This window comes from Monodon monoceros, unplaced genomic scaffold (assembly GCF_005190385.1).
Source record: "Monodon monoceros isolate NGI ecotype Baffin Bay Population unplaced genomic scaffold, NGI_Narwhal_1 Super_Scaffold_2, whole genome shotgun sequence".
Classification (NCBI taxonomy): domain Eukaryota; kingdom Metazoa; phylum Chordata; class Mammalia; order Artiodactyla; family Monodontidae; genus Monodon; species Monodon monoceros.
Window position 1 is genome coordinate 16090268 of NW_021703776.1, and position 26492 is coordinate 16116759.

At 40.3% G+C, this 26492-nt stretch overlaps 1 protein-coding gene across 1 annotated transcript in view; it reads right to left on the reverse strand.

The window, feature by feature from the left end:
- Positions 1–25983, reverse strand: part of PRKAR2B (protein kinase cAMP-dependent type II regulatory subunit beta) — a 109927-nt gene extending 83944 nt beyond the window's left edge. Inside the window, exon 1 of the mRNA XM_029234370.1 lies at positions 25620–25983. Coding sequence (XP_029090203.1) covers positions 25620–25920 — 301 coding nt within the window. The 5' untranslated portion in view covers positions 25921–25983. The remainder of the gene's footprint in view (positions 1–25619) is intronic.
- Between the last annotated feature and the right edge of the window lie 509 nt (positions 25984–26492).

Sequence of the window (26492 nt, forward strand, 5' to 3'; positions counted from 1 at the left end):
ACACACACACACACACACACACACACACACACACACACACACACACAGCCACCCTATCTATATTGGAGCCACACTGGTTAAATGGACTTTTGCAGAAGTGTTCATATGCCCTGAAGTGAGATGTACACAACAATCTTGGAGTCAGCACAATAGTTAGCACACCTAGCCTCCTATGAGTTGCCTTTTCTAGCAATAAACACTTTCCAAATCTGCTGTCTAAATAAAAGATTCTAGAAATTATGTCAATTGAAACCATGTTAACTAATTATATTTGATAGAATAAATACTTAGCTCAGAGTAAATTAATTTCTCTTATGCCTGGGCTTCAAAAATTAAAACTGAAATAAGGCTCATCCTTGAACCAAGGAAGAATTAACTTTTTAAAATATCAACAGCAACGAAAGCAAATAAACAACAACAAAACCTGAAATATTTTGCTAATTAATGTAACAGGCATAATTTTCAAACTTTTTTATACAGGTTTAATTTCTGACATTGAAAAGGACTATATTTTCTGTGTCTTTGTTAAAGCCATGTCTGCTCACGGTACTTCTGACTGGACATGATGGGAACTGTTTGAGAGGCTGGCATTTGGGGTACCAATTTTCTTCTTCCTTTTTGATTATACAGCATGAGATCAGGCATCAACCTACCCTACACACGGAGCATGGCTGCAGGTACGGCTGAATGAAATGAAACAGACATTCAGCTTTTAAAAAATGCCGGCTTTAAAGACCACTAAAAAGATGCACAGTTTTGTTCTTTCTATTCACAAAGCAAACTGCTCAAAATATAACTGATATTCTAAAATACTGAGGTCATAAAATATAACTATTACCATAGGGGGAAAATACACTCCTAGTTACTTTTGCTTACAAAGGAACTTGATGCTCTACTGTTTTTTTTTTTTTTTAATTTATTAATTTTTTTTTTGGCTGTGTTGGGTCTTCGTTGCTGCGCGCGGACTTTCTCTAGTTGCGGTGAGCTGGTGTTACTCTTCGTTGTGGTGCACGGGCCTCTCATTGTGGTGGCTTCTCTTGTCGGGGAGCATGGGCTCTAGGGCACGTGGGCTTCAGTAGTTGTGGCACGTGGGCTCAGTAGCTGTGGCTCGCAGGTTCAGTAGTTGTGGCACACGGGCTTAAAAAGTCCCTCTACTTTTTTTTTTTTTTTTTTGCGGTACGCGGGCCTCTCACTGTTGTGGCCTCTCCCGTTGCGGAGCACAGGCTCCGGACGCGCAGGCTCAGCGGCCATGGCTTACGGGCCCAGCCACTCCGCGGCATGTAGGATCCTCCTGGACCGGGGCCCGAACCCGTGTCCCCTGCATCGGCAGGCGGACTCTCAACCACTGCGTCACCAGGGAAGCCACCTTTACTTTTCAATTCATGAGGATTCTACCCTCTTAGGAACAGGAAGAAAAATATAGCTTTAGCTAGCAGAGTCCTAAGGTAGCTAAGCATTTAAAACCACACACAGAGCTGATGCAATACCAATGTCGAGAAAAAGGCTCCCAAATACTTTTAGGATTTTAAAATGTGGGCTCAGAAGAAAAGCAGGAGATGGGAAAGGTCATTGTCAAAACTACATCAATTCAGGGACTTCCCTGGTGGCGCAGTGGTTAAGAATCCACCTGCCAATGCAGGGGACACGGGTTCTAGCCCTGGTCCGGGAAGATCCCACATGCCGCGGAGCAACTAAAGCCTGTGCGCCACAACTACTGAGCCTGCACTCTGGAGCCTGCGTTCCACAACTACTGAGCCCGCGTGCCTAGAGCCTGTGCTCCGCAACAAGAGAAGCCACAGCAATGAGAAGCCCATGCACCACAACAAAGAATAGCCCCGCTCACCGCAACTAGAGAGGGCCTGCGTGCAGCAACGAAGACCCAACACAGCCAAAAATAAATTAATTAATTAAAAAAAAATTACATCAATTCAATCTCTGCTTCCACATATGCTAAAACTGTCTCTTCTAAACTTATGGGATCAAGTATGTGCAAGTATGTATGTGTGAAGCAGATTTATGGAAACTAATGTTTTGTTTGTAAGAGTGAACACTCCAGACTAGACCACTAACAATACTAGGAAAACCAAAAGCTCGGAGAGTTTGAACTGTCACACATCCCTGAAGTCACAGTAAAACAGACCCAGAAAAGGGTAATTAAGGAAAATAAAGGGCTCTGAAATGAAGACTGAGAAAACAATCAGGGGAATGTGATTAAGGTTGGCCTAATCATAAAAGTACAGTCTTAGAAAATACCATATTCAAATCCTCCCCATTGTCTTCACAGAATTAAGATGTTCCTGCTATTCTAGGCTCAGCTCAAATGTCTCCTCTTAAAGAAGCCTTTCTCTAAACATTCTCCAGGTCCTCTCAATCACATCATCCTGCTTCTTTTCTTCCACGCATTATCAGAAGACATCTAGTACATTATGTTTACTGTGTGGTTACTGTGTGTTACTGTGTGTTACTGTGTTTTTTAGTGTGTTTTTTTGCACACTACTGGGAGGGCAGTATCCTTCCTTGGCTGTTTTACTACTGTATCCCCAGTGCCTAGAACACTGCTTGATATAATATGTATCTGGTTCAACAAATACTGAATGAAAAGTGCTAATGAAAAATTAGTATAATAAAGGTATTCCCTGATACTTAAAGGTTATTTGGACAAATGTAAGTGATAATTTATATACATATTGTATTTATGAAACCCATAAATTAAAATACATTACTGGCTGAAACGTAAAAGACTTAAAAACAGCAGACCTTGACTGACTGGCATTTGGCTTTTTGTACAAGCTGCAAAAAGAAGTCCCACTTATGCCCCATAACTACAAAAATGTAACCCAGATGCTAGTTTCCAGCAAAAATAATGAAAAATTTCACAAGATAATCAGTGCAGAAAGCAATGACACTTCTCAATTAAAATGTGGAAAAGAGGATTTCAAAAGCATCCATGTTTCCAACGGTTTAACTTTTAATCAAGGTGAAACTGACATACAATGAAATGCACAACTCACTGAGTTCTGACACATGCATACACCTATATAACCAACACTCCAATCAAGATATAAAACATTTCCAACACCCTGGAAAGGTTCCACAAGCCCCCTTACCGTCACTTCCCACTATCCCTTAGGAAACTACTGTTAGGATTTCTACCACCATAGCTTAGCTCTGCCGTTCCGTGAATTTCATATAAACGTGAGATTTATTCTCACTGTTGAGAGGATCAATAGTTCTTTTTTATTGCTGAGTAGTATTTCATTGTGTGAATGCACTACAATTTGTTTATTCATTCTCCTGTTGATTTTTTTTTTTCCAGTTTGGGCTACTGTGAATAAAACTTCTATAAATATTTTTACACAAATCGTTTTGTGAACATATACATTTGCTTTTCTTAAGCAGATGTCTAGAGTGGGAATGCTGGTTCATAGGTGAGTGAATGTTTAACCTTATAAAAACCTGCTGATTTCCTAATGCTTTGTACCATTTCATACTCTCATAGGAAATAAACAAGACTTCCAGTTGCTCTATCTCTTTGCTAACATAAGGTATGTCATTTTAGCCATTCTTGTGTTTAGTGGCAACTCACTGTGGTTTTAATGTTAATTTCCTTAATAACTAAAAATACTGAGCACCCTCCCATGGGCTTATTGGCCATTAAGTCTTTTTTTTTTTTTAATAAAACAGGTTTATTAATTAAAGGACTTCCCAAGTCTTTAGTACTCCAAATGACATTTGTCTTTTGGGTTCTTTTTGTTTTTGTTTTTGTTTTTTTGCGGTACGTGGGCCTCTCACTGTTGTGGCCTCTCCTGTTGCGGAGCGCAGGCTCTGGGCGCGCAGGCTCAGCGGCCATGGCTCACGGGCCCAGTCGCTCCGCGGCATGCGGGATCTTCCCTGACTGGGGCACGAACCCGTGTCCCCTGCATCAGCAGGCGGACTCTCAACCACTGCGCCACCAGGGAAGCCCTTTTGGGTTTTTTTTAATAGATCTTTGTTGGAGTATAATTGCTTCACAATACTGTGTTGGTTTCTGTTGCTCAACAAAGCAGATCAGCCATATGCATACAAATGTTCCCATATCCCCTCCCTTTTGAGCCTCCCTCCCATCCTCCCTATCCCAGCCCACTACTATTTTACATTCGGTAATGTATATATGTCGATGCTACTCTCACTTCACCCCAGCTTCGCCCTCCCAGCCCATGTCCTCAAGTCCATTTTCTATGTCTACCTCTTTATTCCTGCCCTGCAACTAGGTTCATCAGTACCATTTCTTTGTTTTTTTTAGATTCCATATATATGCGTTAGCATACGGTATTTGTTTTTCTCTTTCTGACTTACTTCACTCTGTATGACAGACTCTAGGTCCATCCACCTCACTACAAATAACTCAATTTCGTTTCTTTTTATGGCTGAGTAATATTCCATTGTGTATATGTGCCACATCTTCTTTATCCATTCATCTGTCGATGGACATTTAGGTTGGTTCCATGTCCTGGTTATCGTAAATAGAGCTGCAATGAACATTGTGGTACATGCCTCTTTTTGAATTATGGTTTTCTCAGGGTATATGCCGAGTAGTGGGATTGCTGGGTCATATGGTACTTCTATTTTTAGTTTTTTAAGGAACCTCCATACTGTTCTCCATAGTGGCTGTATCAATTTACATTCCCACCAACAGTGCAGGAGGATTCCCTATTCACCACACCCTTTCCAGAATTTATTGTTTCTAGATTTTTTGATAATGGCCATTCTGACAAGTGTGAGGTGATACCTCACTGTAGTTGTGATTTGCATTTCTCTAATAATTAGTGATGTTGAGCAGCTTTTCATGTGTCTCTTGGCCATCTGTATGTCTTCCTTAGTGAAATGCCTATGTAGGTCTTCTGCCCATTTTTTAACTGGAGTGTTTGCTTTTTTGATATTGAGCTCCATGACCTGTTTGTGTATTTTGGAGATTAATCCTTTGCCTGTTGTTTCATTTGCAAATACTTTCTGCCACTCTGAGGGTTGTCTTTTCATCTTGTTTATAGTTTCCTTTGCTGTGCAAAAGCTTTTAAGTTTCATTAGGTCCCATTTATTTATTTTTGGTTTTTATTGCCATTACTATAGGAGGTGGATCAAAAAAGATCTTGCTGTGATTTATGTCAAACAGTATTCTTCCTATGATTTCCTCTAAGAGTTTTATAGTGTCCAGTCTTACATTTAGGTCATTAATCCATTTTGAGTTTATTTTTGTGTATGGTGTTAGGGAGTGTTCTAATTTCATTCTTTTACATGTAGCTGTCCAGCTTTCCCAGCACCACTTAGTGAAGAGACTGTCTTTTCTCCATTGTATATCCTTGCCTGCCCTGTGACAGATTAGTTGACCATAGGTGCATGGGTTTATCTCTGGGCTTTCTATCTTGTTCCATTGATCTATATTTCTGTTTTTGTGCCAGTACCATACTGTCTTGATTACTGTAGCTTTGTAGTATAGTGTGAAGGCAGGAAGCCTGATTCCTCCAGCTCCATTTTTCTTTCTCAAGATTGCTTTGGCTATCTGGGGTCTTCTGTGTTTCCATACGAATTGGAAAATTTTTTGTTCTAATTCTGTGAAGAATGCCATTGGTAGTTTGATAGGAATTGTAGTGAATCTGTAGATTGCATTGGGTAGTACAGTCATTTTCACAATATTGATTCTTCCAATCCAAGAACATGGTATATTTCTCCAACTGTTTATGTCATATTTGATTTCTTTCATCAGTGCTTTATAGTGTTCTGGGCACAAGTCTTCTGCCTCCTTAGGCAGGTTTATTCCTAGGTATTTTATTCTTTTTGTTGCAATGGTAAATGGGAGTGTTTCCTTAATTTCTCTTTCTGATTTTTCGCTGTTGGTATATAGGAATGCCAGAGATTTCTGTGCATTAATTTTGTATCCCACAATCTTACCAAATTCATTGATTAGTTCCAGTAGTTTTCTGATGTCATCTTTAGAATCTTCTACATATAGTATCATGTCATCAGCAAACAGTGACAGTTTTACTTATTCTTTTCCAATCTGTATTCCTTTTCTTTCTTTTTCTTCTCTGACTGCTGTGGATAGGACTTCCAAAACTATGCTGAATAAGAGTGGCGAGAGTGGACATCCTTGTCTTGTTCCTGATCTTAGTGGAAATGCTTTCAGTTTTTCATCATTGAGTATGATGCTTGCTGTGGGTTTGTCATATATGGTCTCTATAATGTTGAGGTAGGTGCCCTCTATGCCCATTTTCTGGAGAGTTTTTATCATAAATGGATGTTGAATTTTGTCAAAAGCTTTTGCTGCATCTATTGAGATGATCATATAGCTTTTATTCCTTAATTTCTTAATGTGGTGTATCACATTGATTGATTTGCATATATTGAAGAATTCTTGCATCCCTGGGATAAATCCCACTTGATCATAGTGTATGATATTTTTAATGTGCTGTTGCATTCTGTTTGCTAGTATTGTGTTCAGGATTTTTGCATCTATGTTCACCAGTGATATTGGTCTATAATTTTCTTTTTTTGTGATATCTTTTTCTGGTTTTGTTATCAGGGTGATAGTGGCTTCATAGAATGAATTTGGGAGTGTTTCTCCCTCTGCAATTCTTTGGGAGAGTTTGAGAAGGATAGGTGTTAGCTCTTCTCTAAATGTTTGATAGAATTTGCCTGTGAAGCCATCTGGTCCTGGACTTTCGCTTGTTGGAAGATTTTTAATTACAGTTTCAATTTCAATACTTGTGATACGTCTGTTTATATTTTCAAATTCTTCCTGGTTCAGTCTTGGAAAGTTGTACCTTTCCAAGAATTTGTACATTTCTTCTTTCTCTAGTTGTTTTAAGTGTAGGGTTAGATTGTTTATTTGAGATTTTTGTTTCTTGAGGTGAGACTGAATTGCTATAAACTTCCCTCTTAGAACTGCTTTTGCTGCGTCCCATAGGTTTTGGGTCATCGTGTTTTCATTGTCATTTGTTTCTATGTATTTTTTAATTTCTTCTTTGATTTCTTCAGTGATCTCTTGGTTATTTAGTAGTGCACTGTTTAGCCTCCATGTATTTGTGTTTTTTACAGTTTTTTCCCTGTAATTGATTTCCAATCTCATAGCGCTGTGGTCAGAAAAGATGCTTGATACGATTTCATTTTCTTAAATTTTCCAAGGCTTGATTATCAGTGACCCAAGATGTGATCTATCCTGGAGAATGTTCCATGTGCACTTGAGAAGAAAGTGTATTCTGGCACTTTTGGTTGGAATGTTCTATAAATATCAATTAGATCTATCTGGTCTATTGTGTCATTTAAAGCTTGTGTTTCTCTATTTATTTTCTGTTTGGATGATCTGTCCATTGGTGTAAGTGGGGTGTTAAAATCCCCTACTATTATTGTGTTACTGTCCATTTCTCCTTTCATGGTTGTTAGCATTTGCCTTATGTATTCAGGTGCTCCTATGTTGGGTGCATAAACATTTAAAATTGTTATACCTTCTTCTTGGATTGATCCTTTGATCATTATGTAGTGTCCCTCCTTATCTCTTGTAACAGTCTTTATTTTAAAGTCTATTTTACCTGATACAAGTATTGCTACTCCAGCTTTCTTTTGATTTCTGTTTGCATGGAATATCTTTTTCCATCACTTCACTTTCAGTCTGTATGTGTCCCTAGGTCTGAAGTGGGTCTCTTGTAGCCAGCATATATATGGGTCTTGTTTCTGTATCCATTCAGCCAGTCTGTATCTTTTGGTTGGGACATTTAATCCATTTACATTCAATGTTATTATTGATATGTATGTTCCTATTACCATTTTCTTAAGTTCGGGGGTTTTTTTGTGGGTCTTTTCCTTCTCTTGTGTTTCCTGCTTAGATAAGTTTCTTTAGCATTTGTTGTAAAGCTGGTTTGGTGGTGCCGAATTCTCTTAGCTTTTGCTTGTCTGAAAAGCTTTTGACTTCTCCGTTGAATCTGAATGAGATCCTTGCTGGGTAGAGTAATCTTGGTTGTAGGTTTTCCTCTTTCATCACTTTAAGTATATCCTGCCACTCCCTTCTGGCCTGCAGAGTTTCCGCTGAAAAAATCAGCTGATAACCTTACGGGGATTCCTTTGTATGTTATTTTTTGTTTCTCCCTTGCTGCTTTTAATATGTTTTGTTTGAATTTAGTTTTCGTTAGTTTGATTAATATGTGTCTTGGTGTGTTTTTCCTAGGGTTTATCCTGTATGGGACTCTCTGTGCTTCCTGGACCTGGTTGACTATTTCCCTTCCCATGTTGGGGAAGTTTTCAACTATAATCTCTTCAAATATTTTCTCAGACCCTTTCTTTTTCTCTTTTTCTTCTGGGACCCCTAGAATTCGAATGTTGGTGTGTTTAGTGTTGTCCCAGAGGTCTCTGAGATTGTCTTCAATTCTTTTCATTCTTTTCTCTGCTCCTCAGCAGTTATTTCCACCATTTTGTCTTCTAGCCCACTTAATCGTTCTTCTGCCTCAGTTTTTCTGTTATTGATTTTTCCTAGTGTTGTTCATCTTTGTTTGTTCTTCTAGATCTTTGTTAAACATTTTTTGTATTTTCTCAATCCATGCCTCCATTCTATTTCCGCAATTTACTATCATTACTCTGAATTCTTTTTCAGGTAGATTGCCTATTTCCTCTTCATTTATTTGGTCTTGTAGGTTTTTACCTTGCTCCTTCATCTGTGATATATTTTTTTGCTGTGTCTTTTTTTTTTTTTTTTTTTTTTAATGAGTGGGGTTGTGTTCCTGTCTTACTGGTTGTTTGGCCTGAGGCTTCTAACACTAGGGTTTGTAGGCTGTTGGGTAGAGCTGGGTCTTGGTGCTGAGATGAGGACCTCCATGAGACCTCACTCAGATGAATATTCCCTGGGGTCTGAGGTTCTCTGTTAGTCCAGTGGTTCAGACTCGGAGCTCCCACCACAGGAGCTTTGGCCTGACCCTGGGCTTGTGAACCAAGATCCTGCAAGCCACCTGGGGCAGCAAAAACAACAAACAAAAAACAACAAACAAAAAAACACACAATAACAAAGAAAAAAATAAAATTAGACTATTAAACTAACAGATATGTTAGGAAGAATATAAAAATAAAAATATAGATGAATAAACAACTGGAAGGTACATCAGTACCACAATAGTAAAAAAGAGGAGGAGGGAAAATTTTTAAAAAGGTGGGTGGGGAAGGCCTTGGCTGTGGAGGGCACGGCCTAAGCAAGGGCGAGGTTTGGGTGGTGGGCGGGGCCAATGCTCAGGACCCACAGGGCTGGAAAAGGCTCTGGGGGCAGTGGGGGGCGGGGCTTAGGCTCAAGGAACAGAAGGGGCCCAGGCGTGTCCCCCACCCCTGGTCTCAAAGGGCAGCGGATCTCACCTGGGAGTCCAGCAGGCTTCCTGGGCTCGAGTGGGCGGGCAAATGCCCTCCTCTCCTCTCCTGCTCCTCCAGTCTGGGAGGGCCCCTCCCACCTGCCTCTCCTGCCCTCCCCTGCCTCCCTCCTGTGCCCCCAAGGACCCACGCAGCCTGGAGGGGACTTGGAGGGCAGGGGATATGCCTGGGAGCTCAGCAGGCTCCCCGGCCCGAGTGGGCCAGGCAAATGCCCTCCACTCCTCTCCCGCTCTTCCTGGAGAGTCCCTCCCGCCTGCCTCTCCTCATCTCCCCAGCCACAGGGGCGCCGATCCTGTCTGGCCTCCACTTTTCCTTTCCCCTCAGTCCCCCTACATCCTACCAGTTCACTTTGGGGTTCTTCCCGTCTCCTTGGGCATCAGAGTCCCCCACCATGGGCTGGCAGGCACCCTAGTTGCGGGGAGACACTAACTCCACATCTTCCCACGTGGCCATTTTCGTTTATGTCTTCTTATTAAACTGTTTAGGCCTTTTGCTTGGTTGGATTTTGCTCAGATTGATGGGCTTTTTGTTACTGAGTTTTAACAGTTCTTTTTATATATTCTCAGTAACAACTAATTAGAATAATAGAAAAATCTCCCAGTTATAATAACAACAAAAACAATATGTTACTTAGAAATTAAACTAAGAAAAGACAAGAAAATCCTTTATGTAGAAAATGACAAAACACTGAAGAAATGAAAGGAAGACCAGATAAATGGAGATAGGCAATGTATATGGAATATTTATGTCTCCAAATTTGTTTATAAATTCCAACAAACACCTAATAAAGTTTTTCACATCATTGAAGAACCTCATCCTAAAAGTTCTGTGGAATAATAAAAGCCCATGAATAAACAATTCTGAAGAAAAATAAGGTGGATGTACTTACTTACCACATATCAGGACCATATAAAGTCATATTAGGAGAAAGAGAGAGTAATGAAAGAATGGACAAACCAACAGAACAGAATAGACTGTAAGTACCTTCACATAAAAATGGAAAATTGATGTTTAAAAATCAGTGGGGGAAAAAAGTCAATAAATGATGCATATTTTTAAAAAATGAAATGAGATTCTCATCTCATACCAGGCACAAAAATAAATTATAGATGGATTAAAACCTTAAGTGTGAAACTCAAGACTTTTTCATTTCTACAAGAAAATGAAGAGCTTATCTTTTTAATTCGAGATAGAGATAGATTCCTTAAGGCACAAAAAAGTATAAGTATAAAGGAAGGGATTAATGTTAGGCTACAATAAAATCAGGAAATTCTGTTCTTGAGTTAAATGGTATGAACATGAATGAAAAGAGTGAAATAGGTGAGGGAAATTAAGAGGTACAAGCTTCCAGTTACAGAACATGGGGATGAAATGTACAGCGTGGGGAATATAGTCAATAAAAATGTAATATCTTTGTATGGCAAGGGATGGTAACTAGACTTATCATGGTAATCATTCTGCAGTGTATACAAATACTGAATCACTATGTTGTGCACCAGGAACTAACATAGTGTTGTAGGTCCATTATACTTCAACAAACAAATAAATAAACTCATAGAAAAAGAGATCAGATTTGTGGTTACCAGAGGCAAGGGTTGAGGGGATGGGCAACTGGATGAAGATGGTCAAATGGTATAAATTTCCAGTTATAGGATAAATAAGTACTAGGGATGTAATGTAAAATGTGATTAATATAATCAACACTGCTGTGTGCTACATATGTAAGTTGTTAAGAGAGTAAATCCTAAGAGTTCTCATCACAAGGAAAAAATACATTTTTCTTTTTCTTTTACATCTATATGAGATGATGGATCTTCACTAAACCTACTGCGGTCATCATTTCATGATGTACTTAAGTCAGATCATTATGCTGTACACCTTAAACTTGTACAGTGCTGTATGTCGATTACATCTCAATAACACTGGAAGAGAAAACAAAGGAAATTCTGTTCAACCTACATAAACAAAATGAAAAGACAAGCCCAAAACTGGGAGAAAATTTTTTTCAATGCATGTTACCAACAAAGGATTAGTAACCAGAATGTGGAATGAAGGAAGGAAGGAAGGAAGGAAAGGAGGGAGGCAGGGAGACAGGATGGAAGGGAGAGAGGGGAAAGGAAAGGAGAGGAGAGGAGAGGAGAGGAGAGGAGAGGAGAGGAGAGGAGAGGAGACACTCCTACAAATCAGTAAGAACAATACAGACAGGAAAAATGACAAGAAAAAAAACTTTTTTCACAGAAGATGAACTAGAGATATGATCAATGAAGATAAAAAAGATGGTCAAGATCACTAGTAAGCAGGGAAAAGCATATTCAATTTACAATGAGATTCCAATTTAACATCTGTCTCATTGGCAAAGATGGTTAAAATCTGACAATATCAAATGGTCGCTTGAATGTGGAGAACCAAGAACTCTTATACTACTGCTGAGAGTATAAACTAGTATAACAGCTTTGCAAATATGGCAATATGACGTGCAGTGAAAGCTGGGCATTCCCTACAACCAGCCTTTCTACGCTTAGGTATATACCCTAGAACTGCAGTCCTCAAACTTTGTGGTCTCAAAACCTCTTTACACTCTTAAAAATTATTTGCTTAGGGCTTCCCTGGTAGCGCAGTGGTTGAGAGTCCGCCTGCCGATGCAGGGGACACGGGTTTGTGCCCCGGTCCGGGAAGATCCCACATGCCGCGGAGTGGCCAGGCCCGTGAGCCATGGCCGCTGAGCCTGCGCGTCCAGAGCCTGTGCTCCGCAACAGGGAGAGGCCACAACAGTGAGAGGCCCGCGCACCGCAAAAGAAAAAAAAACAAAACAAAACAAGCTGAAGGATGATAACTTACATAAGTGCAACTTTCGTAAGTGGCACAATTTATATGAACTTTGAATACATGCAAAATATCATTATTTCTAATCTATGAATAAATGCCTTTGTAGTAAGAATACAAAAACATACATAGGAAATATAAACACCAAATTCATCATAGTGCTGGTTATCTACGGAGAAGGAAGTTAAGAGAACGGGATAAGAGAGGGGTATCCAAGGAGACTCCTACTGTACATGTGATATTTTCTTCAAAGTAAAAAAACTGAAGTGTTAAAATCTGTTGGAGACAGGGGATGGCTCATGTGAGTGTTCCTTATTTAGTGTCTGTTCATTTCTGTATATTGGAAATATTTCATAATTTTTAAAAAAGAGAAGAGGGAGGGAGGGATGGAGGGAGGGACAGGGAAGAAGAGGGAGAGAGGGAAAGAGAAAATTTCTGCTCTGCTTGGTTTCGGAGATAAAAATCTCTCAGTATACTCAATACTATCAGCCCAACCAGATTAATTCACACTGCTTTTTTTTTTTTTTTACTTTATTACCTTTGACATATAAAAATTACATATATTTAAGGTGTGCAACTTGATGTTTTGATATATGTATACACTGTGAAAAGATCATCCCAATCAAGCTAAATAATTTAACCATCACCTCTACAGTCACCACTCTGTGTGTGTGTGTGTGTGTGTGTGTGTGTGTGTGTGTTAAGATTTAACTTAAGATCTATCCTCTCAGCAAATTTCAAGTATACGATACAGTATTGGTAACTGTCACCATGCTATATACATTAGATCCCAGAACTCATTCATCTTGCATAACTGAAGCCTTGTACACTTTTAATGCTAAATGTGCTCCTAAAATATATTTCACTAAATATCCTTTCTGCAAATGCATTTTTCTTAAAATCTGAACACTAAAATACCTTCTGAATTCTTTTTAAGAAATTATAAGGAAATTATTTTAAGGTATTATGAGGAATCAAAATCATAATATTGCTTAGTTGGTAAACTGTTGTTAATGACAGTAAAATAAGATATCAAGGACTTCCCTGGTGGCACAGTGGTTAAGAATCCGCCTGCCAATGCTGGGGACACAGGTTCGAGCCAGTCAAATAAGATATCGAGGACTTCCCTGGTGGCACAGTGGTTAAGAGTCTGCCTGCCAATGCAGGGGACACGTGGTCGAGCCCTGGTCCGGGAAGATCCCACATGCCACAGAGCAACTACGCCCGTGCGTCACAACTACTGAGCCTGCGCTCTACAGCCCATGAGCCACAACTACGGAAGCCCACACACCTAGAGCCCGTGGTCCACAACAAGAAGCCACCACAACGAGAAACCAGTGTGCTGCAACTAGAGAAAGCCCATGCACAGCAACAAAAAGACCCAATGCAGCCAAAAATAAAATTAAAAAAAAACAACAACTAACATTAAAAAATCAATGACAGGGCTTCCCTTGGTGGCACAGTGGTTGAGAATCTGCCTGCTAGTGCAGGGGACACGGATTTGAGCCCTGGTCTGGGAAGATCCCACATGCCGCGGAGCAGCTAAGCCTGTGCGCCACAACTACTGAGCCTGCGCGTCTGGAGCCTGTGCTCCGCAACAAGAGAGGCCGTGATAGAGAGAGGCCCGTGCACCACGATGAAGAGTGGCCCCCACTTGCCACAACTAGAGAAAGCCCTCGCACAGAAACAAAGACCCAACACAGCCAAAAATAAATAAATAAACAAATGTGGGGTTTAAAAAAAAAAATCAATGACACCTTAAAAAAAAAAATCAAAGACCTGTGAATAACTCTGTGTAAAAGCAAAGATATCCAAAAGAACTGTCTTTTTTTTTTTTTTTTTTTGAAATCTATTAAGATAGCAATTTGTAGTGGAGCAAGTACAGAATGATGGGTTTTCAGAATAAAACCACATTCTAATGTAAAACTTAGGTATAAAAGTTTCTCCTGGGCTTCCCTGGTGGCGCAGCGGTTGAGAGTCCACCTGCTGATGCAGGGGACACGGGTTCTTGCACCGGTCCCGGAAGATCCCACATGCCGCGGAGCGGCTGGGCCCGTGAGCCATGGCTGCTGAGCCTGCGCGTCTGGAGCCTGTGCTCCACAACGGGAGAGGCCACAACAGTGAGGGGCCTGAGTACCGCAAAAAAAAAAAAAAAAAAAAAAAGTTTCTCCCACCATGAGCTTACTTTCATAAATATTATGATATGAGGAAATGGCAACAAGCTGTCAAGTTAATACAACCAATTTTTTCCAATTAATTTATATTTCAGGCACATATTCATGTTTTTTACTATAAGCATCTGCCTCATTTAAATTAAGTAACTATTTTCAATATCCCTACTTACTCTTTCCCAAGTTTGTTTTAAAATAACTTATTAGAACTTGAATAAAACCATAAACGTGGAGATTCTGCACACACAAATTTATTTATTCTACCAGTTAAACACTGATTCTCAAGGGAGAAGATGGTGTGCAAACAAAGCAAAGCTTTATCCCGTTGCTTTTTTTTAACCTTATTTTTTTTAAGTCAGACTATTTTCCTTGCATTTCAAAGGAATTAAAGGAGGACTTGAGACTTAAAAGAGCAGGGTTTTTTTTAAACGTTTGAAACACTTAGCTGAAAGATCTGAAGACTTTACTTTTATATTTTTCATTAATAACATTTTCTTTAAGGACTATTATCACACTGCCTTGAAAACAATCTCTATTTTCTTACATTTCAAATCAAACTTCATTTTTAAAAACCCTCAGGTTCTAACTTCTAAAACCTGCCTTCCTCTCTTTCTTCCTTCCTCTCTTTTTTTTTAACAAACCCATATATAAGGCTTAGTATATGCCACACACTGTCAATTCATTTATTCTTACCAGAACCCTCTGAGGTAAGTACTACCATCATTCCCATTTCACAGATGGGGAAACTGAGGCACAGATGGTAAAGTAACTTGTTTAAGGTTCCAAAAGTTATAAATGGCAGAGTCAGGATTCAAACCTAGAGCCTATGCCAAAGTGAAGTCATATTTGTAAAACGTTTCCAGTGTTTCTGATTTTTCAGCACTACTTAAAAATTTTCAGCAATAAAAGCAATCTGTTTTGTTTGTTTTCCATAAACTACCAGGTTTAAGAAGTAGGAGGCAGAGGAAAGAGGTTCTATTAACTGTGTTTATCAAATCAGTGGCGGGAAAAAAGTAACATGAGTAGGAAAGAATAATAATAGAGGTAGATGATAACACATTCAGTTTAGGACAAAATTATCTGCAGGTGCCTGAAGAAGATGCAAGCAGAGGTGGCTGGTAAGCAGGGAGATATGTCAACCTAAATCTGAAGGCGAGAGGTCTGCGCTGGAGCTACAGTTAAAACTGGAGGGCTCCAAAAGGCTCACCTCGGGGCCGGGGGGCAGGTGGTGGTGGTGAGCAGGATTCATGCAATAAAGGGAGGAAGACAGCCTGCTTTCAACGTGGCAGGAATGAGGCAAGATGGAGAGAGAAAACAGGACAAAGCAGGTTCAGGGCAATAGAGGCATTTGGGATTTAACACAGGGCTCACAGAAGCAGAAGCAGTGACACGGGAAGTTTAGGGGGGTCAGAACGTCTCCTCGATGAGAATGTGCAATCCTCACCCGCAAGGCGAGCCTGTGCACTTGTGTTCTTTGCATGTGGCAGAGTGATCAAATATCAGGCCAAAATATAATATGCCACCTTTTTTTTTTAAATATAAAGAAGTCTAAACCTATGAAACTGAACACAGGCTAAGGCTTTTATATTTCATGAAAACATTTTAAAATGCATCAATATAAAGGATTACCAGGAGGCTATTTTTAATATTTATGCACCCAAGAAGGTTTCAATCACTTTAGAAATACACACTTATAGATATTTACTATTATGAGACGTTCAGTATTCAACTTGAGGTTAATTTAAAGTGTATTTGAGCACCTTCTGTGGGCCAAGTGAGATGCGTGCAGGAAGGTCTTGGAGGGAGGGAGCTCATTCCTGTGTTTCCATGCCTGCCTGTGCCAGGAACATGTGACATCCGCCAAGCTTACTCTGAAGCAGGGCACGTTCATCCTGCCATTTTGACACCACTCATGTTAACCAGAGAATCTCGTAAGGATTTTCTAGTAGGGTGAACTGTAAGCTAACCTTTGGAGAAAAACTGGGATTTTGGCAGAAAGTTAAGGAAAGAGGACTGGGTACCCAGGACCAAGAGAATAACTTAGGCAAGAATATTTGGCTACATCAATTTCGAACCATACTGTGTGCCTCTATAGTGTTTTATCTACTACCCACCGGACGTCTATAAAAGAATCGCCTTTCTTTCATGTCTTTTTTCACTTAAAATGTATTTAATAGGTAATACAAGTATATGACAAGCTTTTTTCAAAAGTTACAGAAAGGGAGATAGTGAAAAGGCTACCTCCTAACGAACTGTCATCTCCAGAGATGGCCTTCCTCAGATACCCTATGTAACTGCATTTCTTTTAAACTATTTTATGTTTTTCCTTAGGATGTTGCCTGGTCCTAATCTTTTAAACTATTTTAAACTTTAGATTTTCTTCTAATTCTGATTGGCACTTCCATGACTAAACTTAACTAAACACCTGTAACATGGTATGATTCTGTTTGTCACATCCCCAATATGTGCACCAAGGACATGAGTACTCTATAATCGAGGCTGAAGTTCAAGGTACAGACAGGAATACAGATTTAAAAGAAAAAGCCTAGATCTTACCTGTCAGGTAACATGATTTTATTTCCTTTTTATAAGATAGAATTTTCCTCTTTATTCTGCAAAAGTTTGGCTGAGTCAAACAATTACCTAATGAATGTCTATTAAAAAAGACACACACACACATTAGGACCCTACCTACCTGCAGGTCCTTTATAATCCAGGAGCTTAAAAGAGGAAGCCAAAGTTTACTACAGCTAGCTTACATATTAATAGAGTATGGGTTAAGTTCTACTGTTAGGATTGTGGTCTCCAAAATGGGGTCATGCACCCCAAGGCAGAGTATAAGGCAATCATTTAGGGTGTAGTAAAAATTAGAACTTGCTTACAATTCCTTGTTACTTCTCCCTTTCAAAATTTATACTGTGGGATGCTTTCTCATATACATAGTAAGCTAATATACTGGGACATGCACAAAATTTATAAAAACATACATGGGATATGTATACTCAAATATATTTTGTTAATGACTGTACATAATCAAAAAGGTTTTGAGAATTAAACAACTCAGTATATGAGGTGTTCATTTTTAAAATAAACATTTTATTGAATTTCTAAAGTATATGAAGTGCTGGGACTTCCCTTGCGGTCCAGTGGTTAGGACTCCGCACTTCTACCGCCGAGGGCCTGGGTTTGATCCCTGCTCAGGGAACTAAGATCCCGCAAGCTGCATGGCGCAGCCAAAATAAAATAAAATAAAGGTTCTCTTTTAAAAAAAAAAAAAAAAAAAAAGTATGCCAAGTGCTAATTTGTGTAGAATAGACGGAAAAAACAAATTGTAAAAGGGAAAGATCAATGCTGAGCTAGGCTGTAAATTTTTAGAGGGAAAAGTTGGAGGCTTATTTTTTGATATGTGGTTCTTTTCAACCATGTTACTGCTGTAAGAGTTACTAAAAATGAAGTCTGTGTACCATGGTTAAGGAGATGGGCTCTGAACTCAGACTGTCAGGTTCAAATCCTGACTCTACCACTTACTTTGGGGAGAGCTGAATGATATGTATAAATAGCCTTACTCAGCGTCTGGCACTTAAGCAGCCAAAAAAGTTAACAATGATTAAATAAAAAGAATATCATTTAACAAACATTAGCTTTCTATAGCAACTGAAATGAAACAGCTGAGTCATGTATTAATTCAGAACCTTTTGGAAAGATGCTTTTGAGTCTAACTAAAATGTATTTAAACGAATGGAAGCTTTTTCCTTTTTTATCCAAAAAAAAAGAATAAATTCCCCTCAATATCACTCGCTTGAACTATTTTGTCTTGGAACAGCTAATGTAAATTAAACAGTGTCAGTCCCCAGCCAAACGGATACCAGAATCACTGCATTCAGTGTATCTTCTTGGCTTCACTTTTATGTAGAACATGTGTTTATATTTTGACCTTTTGTCTTTTTGTAAAACACAGAAACATTTTTTAAACAGTAGCAACTGGAATTATGGTTTTTTTTTTTAGTTTCCAAACATATTAAGCTACACATGGCAGAGCCTATTGCTGAAACATTTATAAATGTTACACCAACTGTGTTTATATTTCTGATTTTTTTAGATTGTTTTGTTTTCATGTAAGCCATGACCTGAAAATTTTAGCTCAAATTCTTTCCACAAAATAATTACATAATGGAACAGTCTGAGTCATTCTGAATTTCCGTAACACAAAAACTCCCATAAAATAAAGATAATGATCAGTATCACAGTGAGGTTTTTACATGGGGTTTTGGGACCAACCCAACCACAACTAAACGGCAAAGATAAGGCGGAAGGACAATAAGAACAGGACCAAGAACACGATGACAATAACTCATCTGCCTCAGAAAAGTCACTGCACTCTTTTTTCTTTTCCATTGTCTCAAGCAATTGATACAAAAATAAAACCTAATACTAGATTTCACCTCAATGAAAAAAATCAAAGAGAAAAAAAAATTGGTAATTCTGAAGGCAAAAGAACAAAAGTACTTCTCTTTAGCCTAGACTTTTAGACCTTATCTATCACCCCGATGGAAGACAGAAAGGATTCATAGTATGTAAGTTAATATAAACAGCACACAAATTGTGATAATTCTATGAACAAAAAGACCAAAGCAGACTAAATCTGGGCAAGGAACGTCTCTGGCTTTCAGCTGCTCCATCTGTTAAGCGAAATAGACAACATATTCTATCTATGAGACAGTCTCTGACAAAAGGATTGTTTCTTAAGAAGTGTAGAGACAGTAAACTTAAGAGAATAATTATTTCTTTTTTCTTAAAAATAAAAAAAAGGAAGGAGTTGGCTCTCTATAAATATGTCTGCAGTGAGTGAATGAGCACAGCATCCCACCTCCCAACTTATACACATTCCTCCTCCTCATGGGCTAACCCAGGTCTCTGGCCCCTTTACTCTGTGACTCTTGATACTGCTAAGGCAGACCCCAAGCTCAGTCATTCAATCACATTCTCTGAACCCCTCGCCCCCATCAACCCCAACCTCCACCGCAGGCCTTCCCTATTGCTACTACTCTCATTAAGTGGCTTTTTTAATGGATCACAAATAAACTCCTCCTTGACAATTTCAAAAGTCTCTTGTTAGTACAGCTGAAAAAGAAACACATTTTTTTGACACAGCTATGAACAAAACCTTGACAGCTGGAAATTTACTGGAATCCATGGAGTGAGATTTGCAACAATAAATAACCATTAAATATTTACTCTGTCCCACCCAGATACAGTACATCACTTTATGTGCGACCTCAAATGGAAAACTTACTTACATGTCTTCAAATGGAAAGCTTATAATGCTCTTACATTAAATAATAGCTAAACAGTTTGATTTTTAAGATATGAAAGTATCCAGTGCTTCAATTTTTGTTTAGGTATTTTCATTCTCTGCCATCCCTTCAGAAAAGGTGTAAGTTACTCAAAGAACCCTTCACAAGTTCCAACTAATTTTAGTCCTCTCTTCCACCTTCTCTCTCTCTTCCCATCCCTCCATCCCTCCCCTCCCTCCCTCTTCCCAAAGTTTAAAGTAATAGATGGATAAGAGTTTGAGAAACGACACTCTTTCAAAATCCTTTGATTTCCCAATTTCAATTCCTAAAGCAATCCATTTAATACTACTATTAAAATGAATAATGTTCTTAACTGTTCTTTGAAAAATCACAATTACCATCTATAACTCAAAATATTTTTAAAATCTTCTCTAACGTTACTGTTTTAAGCTCATAAATAAAATAATGGCTTCAACATTTTAGCCATTGTCATGAAGGATGTAATCCACTTCAGGAGGATTTAAAACTACTATATAAATTTGTAATAGCCAAAGACCACAAAGTCTCATTAATTACAAAATCCTGGTGTGCTTAGCTACAAATTATCAGCTGAAAGGATGTTGGTTTTATTACTATGCAACATAACTTCACATTAAATCCTAAGAGGAACTGCCCACTAAGCTCATTTCCTACTTCATCTTTCTATAAAGTGCAAACGTTAGATTCATCTCCACCAAGCACAATGAAATTGCTACTCAGAAAGAACACATTTCTGGAATACTTCTTATAAATGAGATCATTTGTTTAACAGGTAATCAGCGCTTGCTGGGTGCGCTATCAGTAAGGACCTCGCCAATATTACTCCATTTATCCTCGCTAATAACTTCATGAGGCAGGCACTGTTACTATGATAACATGTCAACATGCCTCACACAGCGCCTCATACATAAAATAGATGTTGTCTGAATTTAAAGTTAACCCCCCAAAACTGACTTCCATGCCCGTTTTTCAAACCGATTAAATGGATTTAAGAGTTTCATAATATATTAAAAAGATATTTTAACTTTCAGTCCATTGCATAAGTACCACCACTAGAATAAATGTCTTTCTTTAGTCATATGTTGACAGCTACATGAAGTAGGAGGCAAGAGCTAAGGATTGGCTGCCTTGTCCCACAACAGTCTCTAATAGCCATAGAGAGAGCAAGTTCTTAAATAAGGGCCCATAGAAGTGAGCCTAAAAAATCGGCCAAAGCAACACTCCTTTACTACTCTCTATAGTTTCCTGCTGTCAGTTAGGCCATGAATGCAACATACAGATCAACCTATTTTTTCACTCCCAGTATGAACAAGCTTAAGAACGTTTTCACAGCAGATTCTTGGAAAGTCAATCTATTACCCTGACTGCTTTGCCACCTCATTTTTGGAAGACCACATACGCCATTTCAGACAGATGAATTTCTGACTTTTATTCTTCAAGTTACAATGAAGCTTAGGTCTTCTAATTCTGTATATAACAGAGATGAAGAATATTTGCTCAGAATCCTCTAAGAAAAATTTTCAGACACATGAATGTTACTCTTAACTCTCTTTCAACCATTTCCTCTCATGATAAATACCTTTGTTCCCTTAATCTCCCACCATAAGCTCCAACTTTCCAATATTTTGCATAATTTTCAGGATCTCTGGTAAAGTCTCCACAATCCCCTTAAACTGTAAAAATGCAAAGGTAGATAAAGTTCTCCAAAAACATCTGACGTAAATCAGAGTTAAGAGAATTAAGTCACAGATTTTACATGCTAAATTTCTATTTATATACCTTTGACATGCTTGCTTATAAGCTATGGTTCTATATTTTTGCCTTGTGTATCCACTTTGAACTCCAGATCTTTGCCTTCCATAATACAGAACAATAGGTCTTCCATATTTTATACTTGTTTATTTTTCTTCCAGTTTGATTGCTCTTCATATGTCCATATGTAATTTGTTACTGACTACTTGTCAACTGAGAATTTTATTTACTTCATTTTATAATTTCAGCCATTTTACTGAAGAAATAATTGAGCAACACAAGATCTCACAATGATGCCTGTATTAATTACCACAGATTCCACTACAAATTGGTACTGATTCCAACTCTTTGGCTTACTGTAACCCTCCTAATAAATTCCAAGCCTGGGGACACTGCCCTTGCAGAAGAGACATGTCATGTTATATTCGCTTTCTGTAGGATGGGGAAGAGGGAGGCAGAGACTCCATTACAGCTTTTTTCCCCCAGAAAGGGGATCGCCATATGCCATTCTAACACCTAATGGTTGCCGTTTTAACAAGAATTGACAGCAAACTGAAAGTAAACATTAGAAGTGATAAAATTAGAAAAGAATACAAGGGGAATCGGAAAGCAATCAGCAGAGGAAGAAATCCTTTGGAAAGGTAGGAGAGAAGTCAAGACCACCTTCACCCATCTGACTTTTGGGCTAGGGCCATTGGTGGCCATGGTCCCAAATCCTGGTTCACTTGCTTGATTCAACCACCATACTATGAGTTCAAGGTCATATGCTTGATCCCTCTATGTGAGTCAATGGGCACCAGCTTCACGGTCAAAAACTTGCCTTTTTGCCCAACCTCTCACAAATACCATCGACAAATACATTGTCCTAAGGGATTCATGAGAGTGGGTATGAATCAATCAAAGCAAATTTATCACCATTACTGGAAAAATAACCAGGAAAACCTGACCTGTGAGTCAGCCCATCATACAAATTCCATTAAGGAAGAAACCTCTGATGGTCGTGGGTCAGAGAGATGTGAGTAAGAAACCAGGCTCTGCTGCTTACTAGTCCTATGTGTGACCTTGGACAAGTTAATTTTTCTGAGCCTTAAAGATAAAACACATTAAGGACCTCAAGTAGAGCTTGACATACAAGGGATGCTCAAGTGATGCCAGCCCCACCCCCTTCCAGAGATAAAATCTGGAACTTAAGAGCACAGGGATGGAGCCAGGCCCACAGGTGTTCCAATCCCTGCAGCACACTAGCTGTGAAACATTGGGCAAGTGACAGTCTGTCTCATCTTTCTTATAAAGCTGGAATAATGAATTAAAACATTCAGATAGTGCCTAGCACAGTGAATGTCAGTAAATGGCAGCTATTTTTAAACTGTTAATAAGAGAAAGTGATATTATAATCATCATTATCTGTTGACCAGTATATCTCAAAGTGTGGTCAGAGAACTGTAGATATCAGAAAGAGCTGGGATGTCTGCAAAAAAAAAAAAAGAAACCCGATGTCCACCCCAACCTATTCAAAAAAGCTCTCCAAGAATAGTACGAGGTAATGTTCATTTCTGAATCAAACATCCTTGAGATGTATACAAAGTTTAAGAATGATTGATCCACTTGGTCTTGTGCTATGTCTCAGTAAATTAAGACTTGTCTTCTAGTACTTTACTCTTCTTTAGTACTTACTTTTCTAATTCTTTACTATAACAGGAGGATTACCCAGTATCTGGTATTTTTTATATTCTAGCACTTTTTTAGACCTAGACATTAAACTGATAGGCTCATTCCTATTGTTTCCCCCCTCCCCGCCCCGCAATGTCATTATTTTGACTTTTTCTTCCCCTCTGACCGAGGGTTGGCAAACTATGGCCTTGGTCTGTGGCCAGTTTTGTACAACCTTAACCTCCAGAAGAGATATGTGTTTAAAGGGCAGTTAAAAAAAAAAGAAGAGGAATATGCGATGGAGACCATACATTGCTCACAAAGCCTAAAATATTTACTTTCTGGCCCTTTACCAACAGTTTGCCAACCCTTGGTAGTCTAAAATTCTCTTTAAACTGGGGGTCTCACAATTTACTTTAAAAAAATTAAGAGAGAACTGATTAGAATAGAAAATACTCTAAACAGATATTTTTTACTACACCTAGAAAAGGGAAGTACCATCACCAAAGTTTCTGTTATACGTATATGCATATGTGTGCACTGGAAAATGATCAAATTGGTTGCAGTCAGAACAGTCTTTGGCGGGTAGGAATGGGGAATAAATAGGGCAATTGGTTAACAAATATTTAGTAAAACTCACACTGAGTAATTTTTACAATAAAGGTGCTTTGGAGACCATAAAACCATATAAAATGATCCCTACCACTCAGAACTTAACGGCTTATTTCATTGCAAAACAAAAATCGAATCTGTTCTGTGTATAATCTACATTGTTGTAAAGAGAAAACAGAATCATAAATGCAAAGTACTTCAAAAACATTATACAAAGAAAATATTTTACTTATACTAACAATATATTGTACTGAACAAATATACGTTCTTTATCAAGTCCCTTAGTCTTTGCTTTTCTCCAATCTGGGAAACTAGTCCTTTTTTTTTTCTTTGTGTGTGTCCGTGTGCATGTGAATGTACTCGTGTGTACATGTGTGTCTCAGGAGCATAAAAGAAGTATATATTAGATCTCTCTACCCCTTCTGTGTCATTCATCATTGGCTTCTCCTGCCCATCTGTTTAAAATATGTACTCTTTTATCCTTTTCTCATTTCTAATAAGAAAAGTACTCGATTAAATTCTTGTGCAAAATGAACAATGAAGACTATGATTATCCTACACCTGAAAACACTAAAAAGTCCAAAATTAAAATTTTTTAAGTAACAATCTTCCCTTTATCCTCAGAGCACTAATTTCCAGTGCTTTTTATGATTGCTTCAGACAAGCTAAAAATACCTTAATTTTATAACACTTTTCAACAATTTTGCAAAGAAAAGAAACAACTTCCTAGGAACATATATAAGGAAATGACACTTTAAAATGGTTTCATTATATGAAATGCACTGCGGACACACAAACCACAAGAAGTGTAAATAAATAAAAGCTGGTGCGATGCTGAATGCATGGTTGCCTTACACCACAAAGAAAAAGCACTTGCACATTTGCACACCCGGGTATTTTAGCTTGGGATGCCACAAAGATGGGATTTAGACACGTTGTGTAAATACAGAAGGCTGTTAATGTGTAAGTGTGTCTGCGTGTGGCAGAGAAAGAGGGTTATAAGCAGAAGAGGTAGGACCTGCCAGGAGCAATTATTTGAGAAAATCCCTTTTTCTTTCCCATTCATTCTTACTAGCCTAAGTATCTGGCACAGTCCTTAGAATTACTCACTGGGTTTTCATTCTAAAGACAACCGACAAGCTTTCAGAACTTCCTACAGTGTTTTTCACACACTTTTTTAAGGCACCAAATCATTCAATATTTGTTTCAAATAAAAAGCAAACCATTAGCCCGTTTCCTCATTCCAAACACCCCAGTGACTGCAGGCTAAACGGGATCCTTTGTTGTGTGTCCCAAAATAGTACAACGCGGTATTGCTAAATTGGAAAATAATAGATGACTGTTTCCAAGAATGCCAGAGCTATCACCATAAATTTTGTTCTGCCCCGTGGGTCCAATTTCATGCTCCTTTTAGTGAATCTGCCGTCCTAACAACAGTAAAGCCAATCCGATTGAACACCCCTCGCCTTTTCGCTTTGGACACTCCATTAATAAATATAAAGGCTGAAAGAGAATGCCAAGTGGGCCAGCTTCATTTATGCACAGTGACATCCGTCAAGGGAAATTTCTCCAACCCCAGTGAAAGTTGTTTCTCAGATGCCCACCCCAAACTGGCCGGCCTCTGCCTCCGAGCCCAGGACGAGAGGGGGCGGGTGGGCAGAGAAGCCTCACCTTTGGGCTCCCCACCTCCAGAGGAGAGGACGAGGGGGAGGGCACAACGAGAGCGCGGAGTAGGAAGGTGGGCGAGCGGGAGAGACAGAAATGGATGCTGAGGGGGTGGGCGCGAAGGGAAGGTAGGGAAGGTGGGGAAGGCAGGGAGAGGTGGCTGAGCCGAGCTGCGGGATCGAAGAGCCGAGGGGGAGCGGCGGGGGTGGGAGGGGGCGCGCGGGGGTCGGTTCCTTACCGTTGAACGCCCCTGCGTCTGCGGCCTCCTCCTCCTCGCCGTTCTCCGAGCCGCTGTGCACGGGCTCCTCGGCGAAGTTGACCCCCCTGCTGGGGGTACCGCCCCCGCCGGCGGCGCCCGCGTCCCCCCAGGTCCTGCCCTCATGGCCGAAGCGCGCGGCGCCTTTGCGCTCGTTCTCCTCCTGCAGGCGCGTGAAGTGCTGCAGCGCGAACTCCAGCAGGTCCGCGGGCTGGTGCCTCAGCACCTCCACCGTGAAGCCCTGCAGCAGCTCCGTCAGTCCCGCCGGAATCTCGATGCTCATCCTGCCTCCCCTGCCAACGGGCGCCGGGGCGCCGCCCTCGCCCCCTCCCCGGACCGGCCTCGGGCCCCGCGGCCGCCGAGCGAGCGGAGACGACGCTGGCTGCGCTACCCGCTGCGAACGCGGCGCACTGGGCCCCGGAGGCCCGGCTGGCCCGGCCCGCGGCTCCCGTCGCGCGGCTGCTCCGTGTGGCTGCGGCGGCTGAACGAGCACGGCCTCGGGAGAGCTGGAAGCATCTCCAGCTCCTCCCGCTCCCACCGCGGCCGCTCCTCTCCCCTTCCTGGGCCGCCCCGCCCCCGCCCCCGCCCCGCCGCGGAGCGCGGGAGGGGGCGCCAGCGCGCCCCACGTGACCCCAGGAAACCATGGCAACCTCCGCCTGCGGGCGCCGGGTGCCTGGACAGCTGAGGGGCTGAAAACGCACGCGGGCGCCGGCTGGCTGGCTGGGCGCACTGCGAGGGGCGCGGTCGGGTTGGGGGCGGGGGCCATCCCCCGGGTCATCCCCCGGCCCAGGCGCGCCTGGCCGTCCGCCTGTCCGCACGCCCCGGAGCGGGCGGGCCACTCGGCAGAATTCCCAC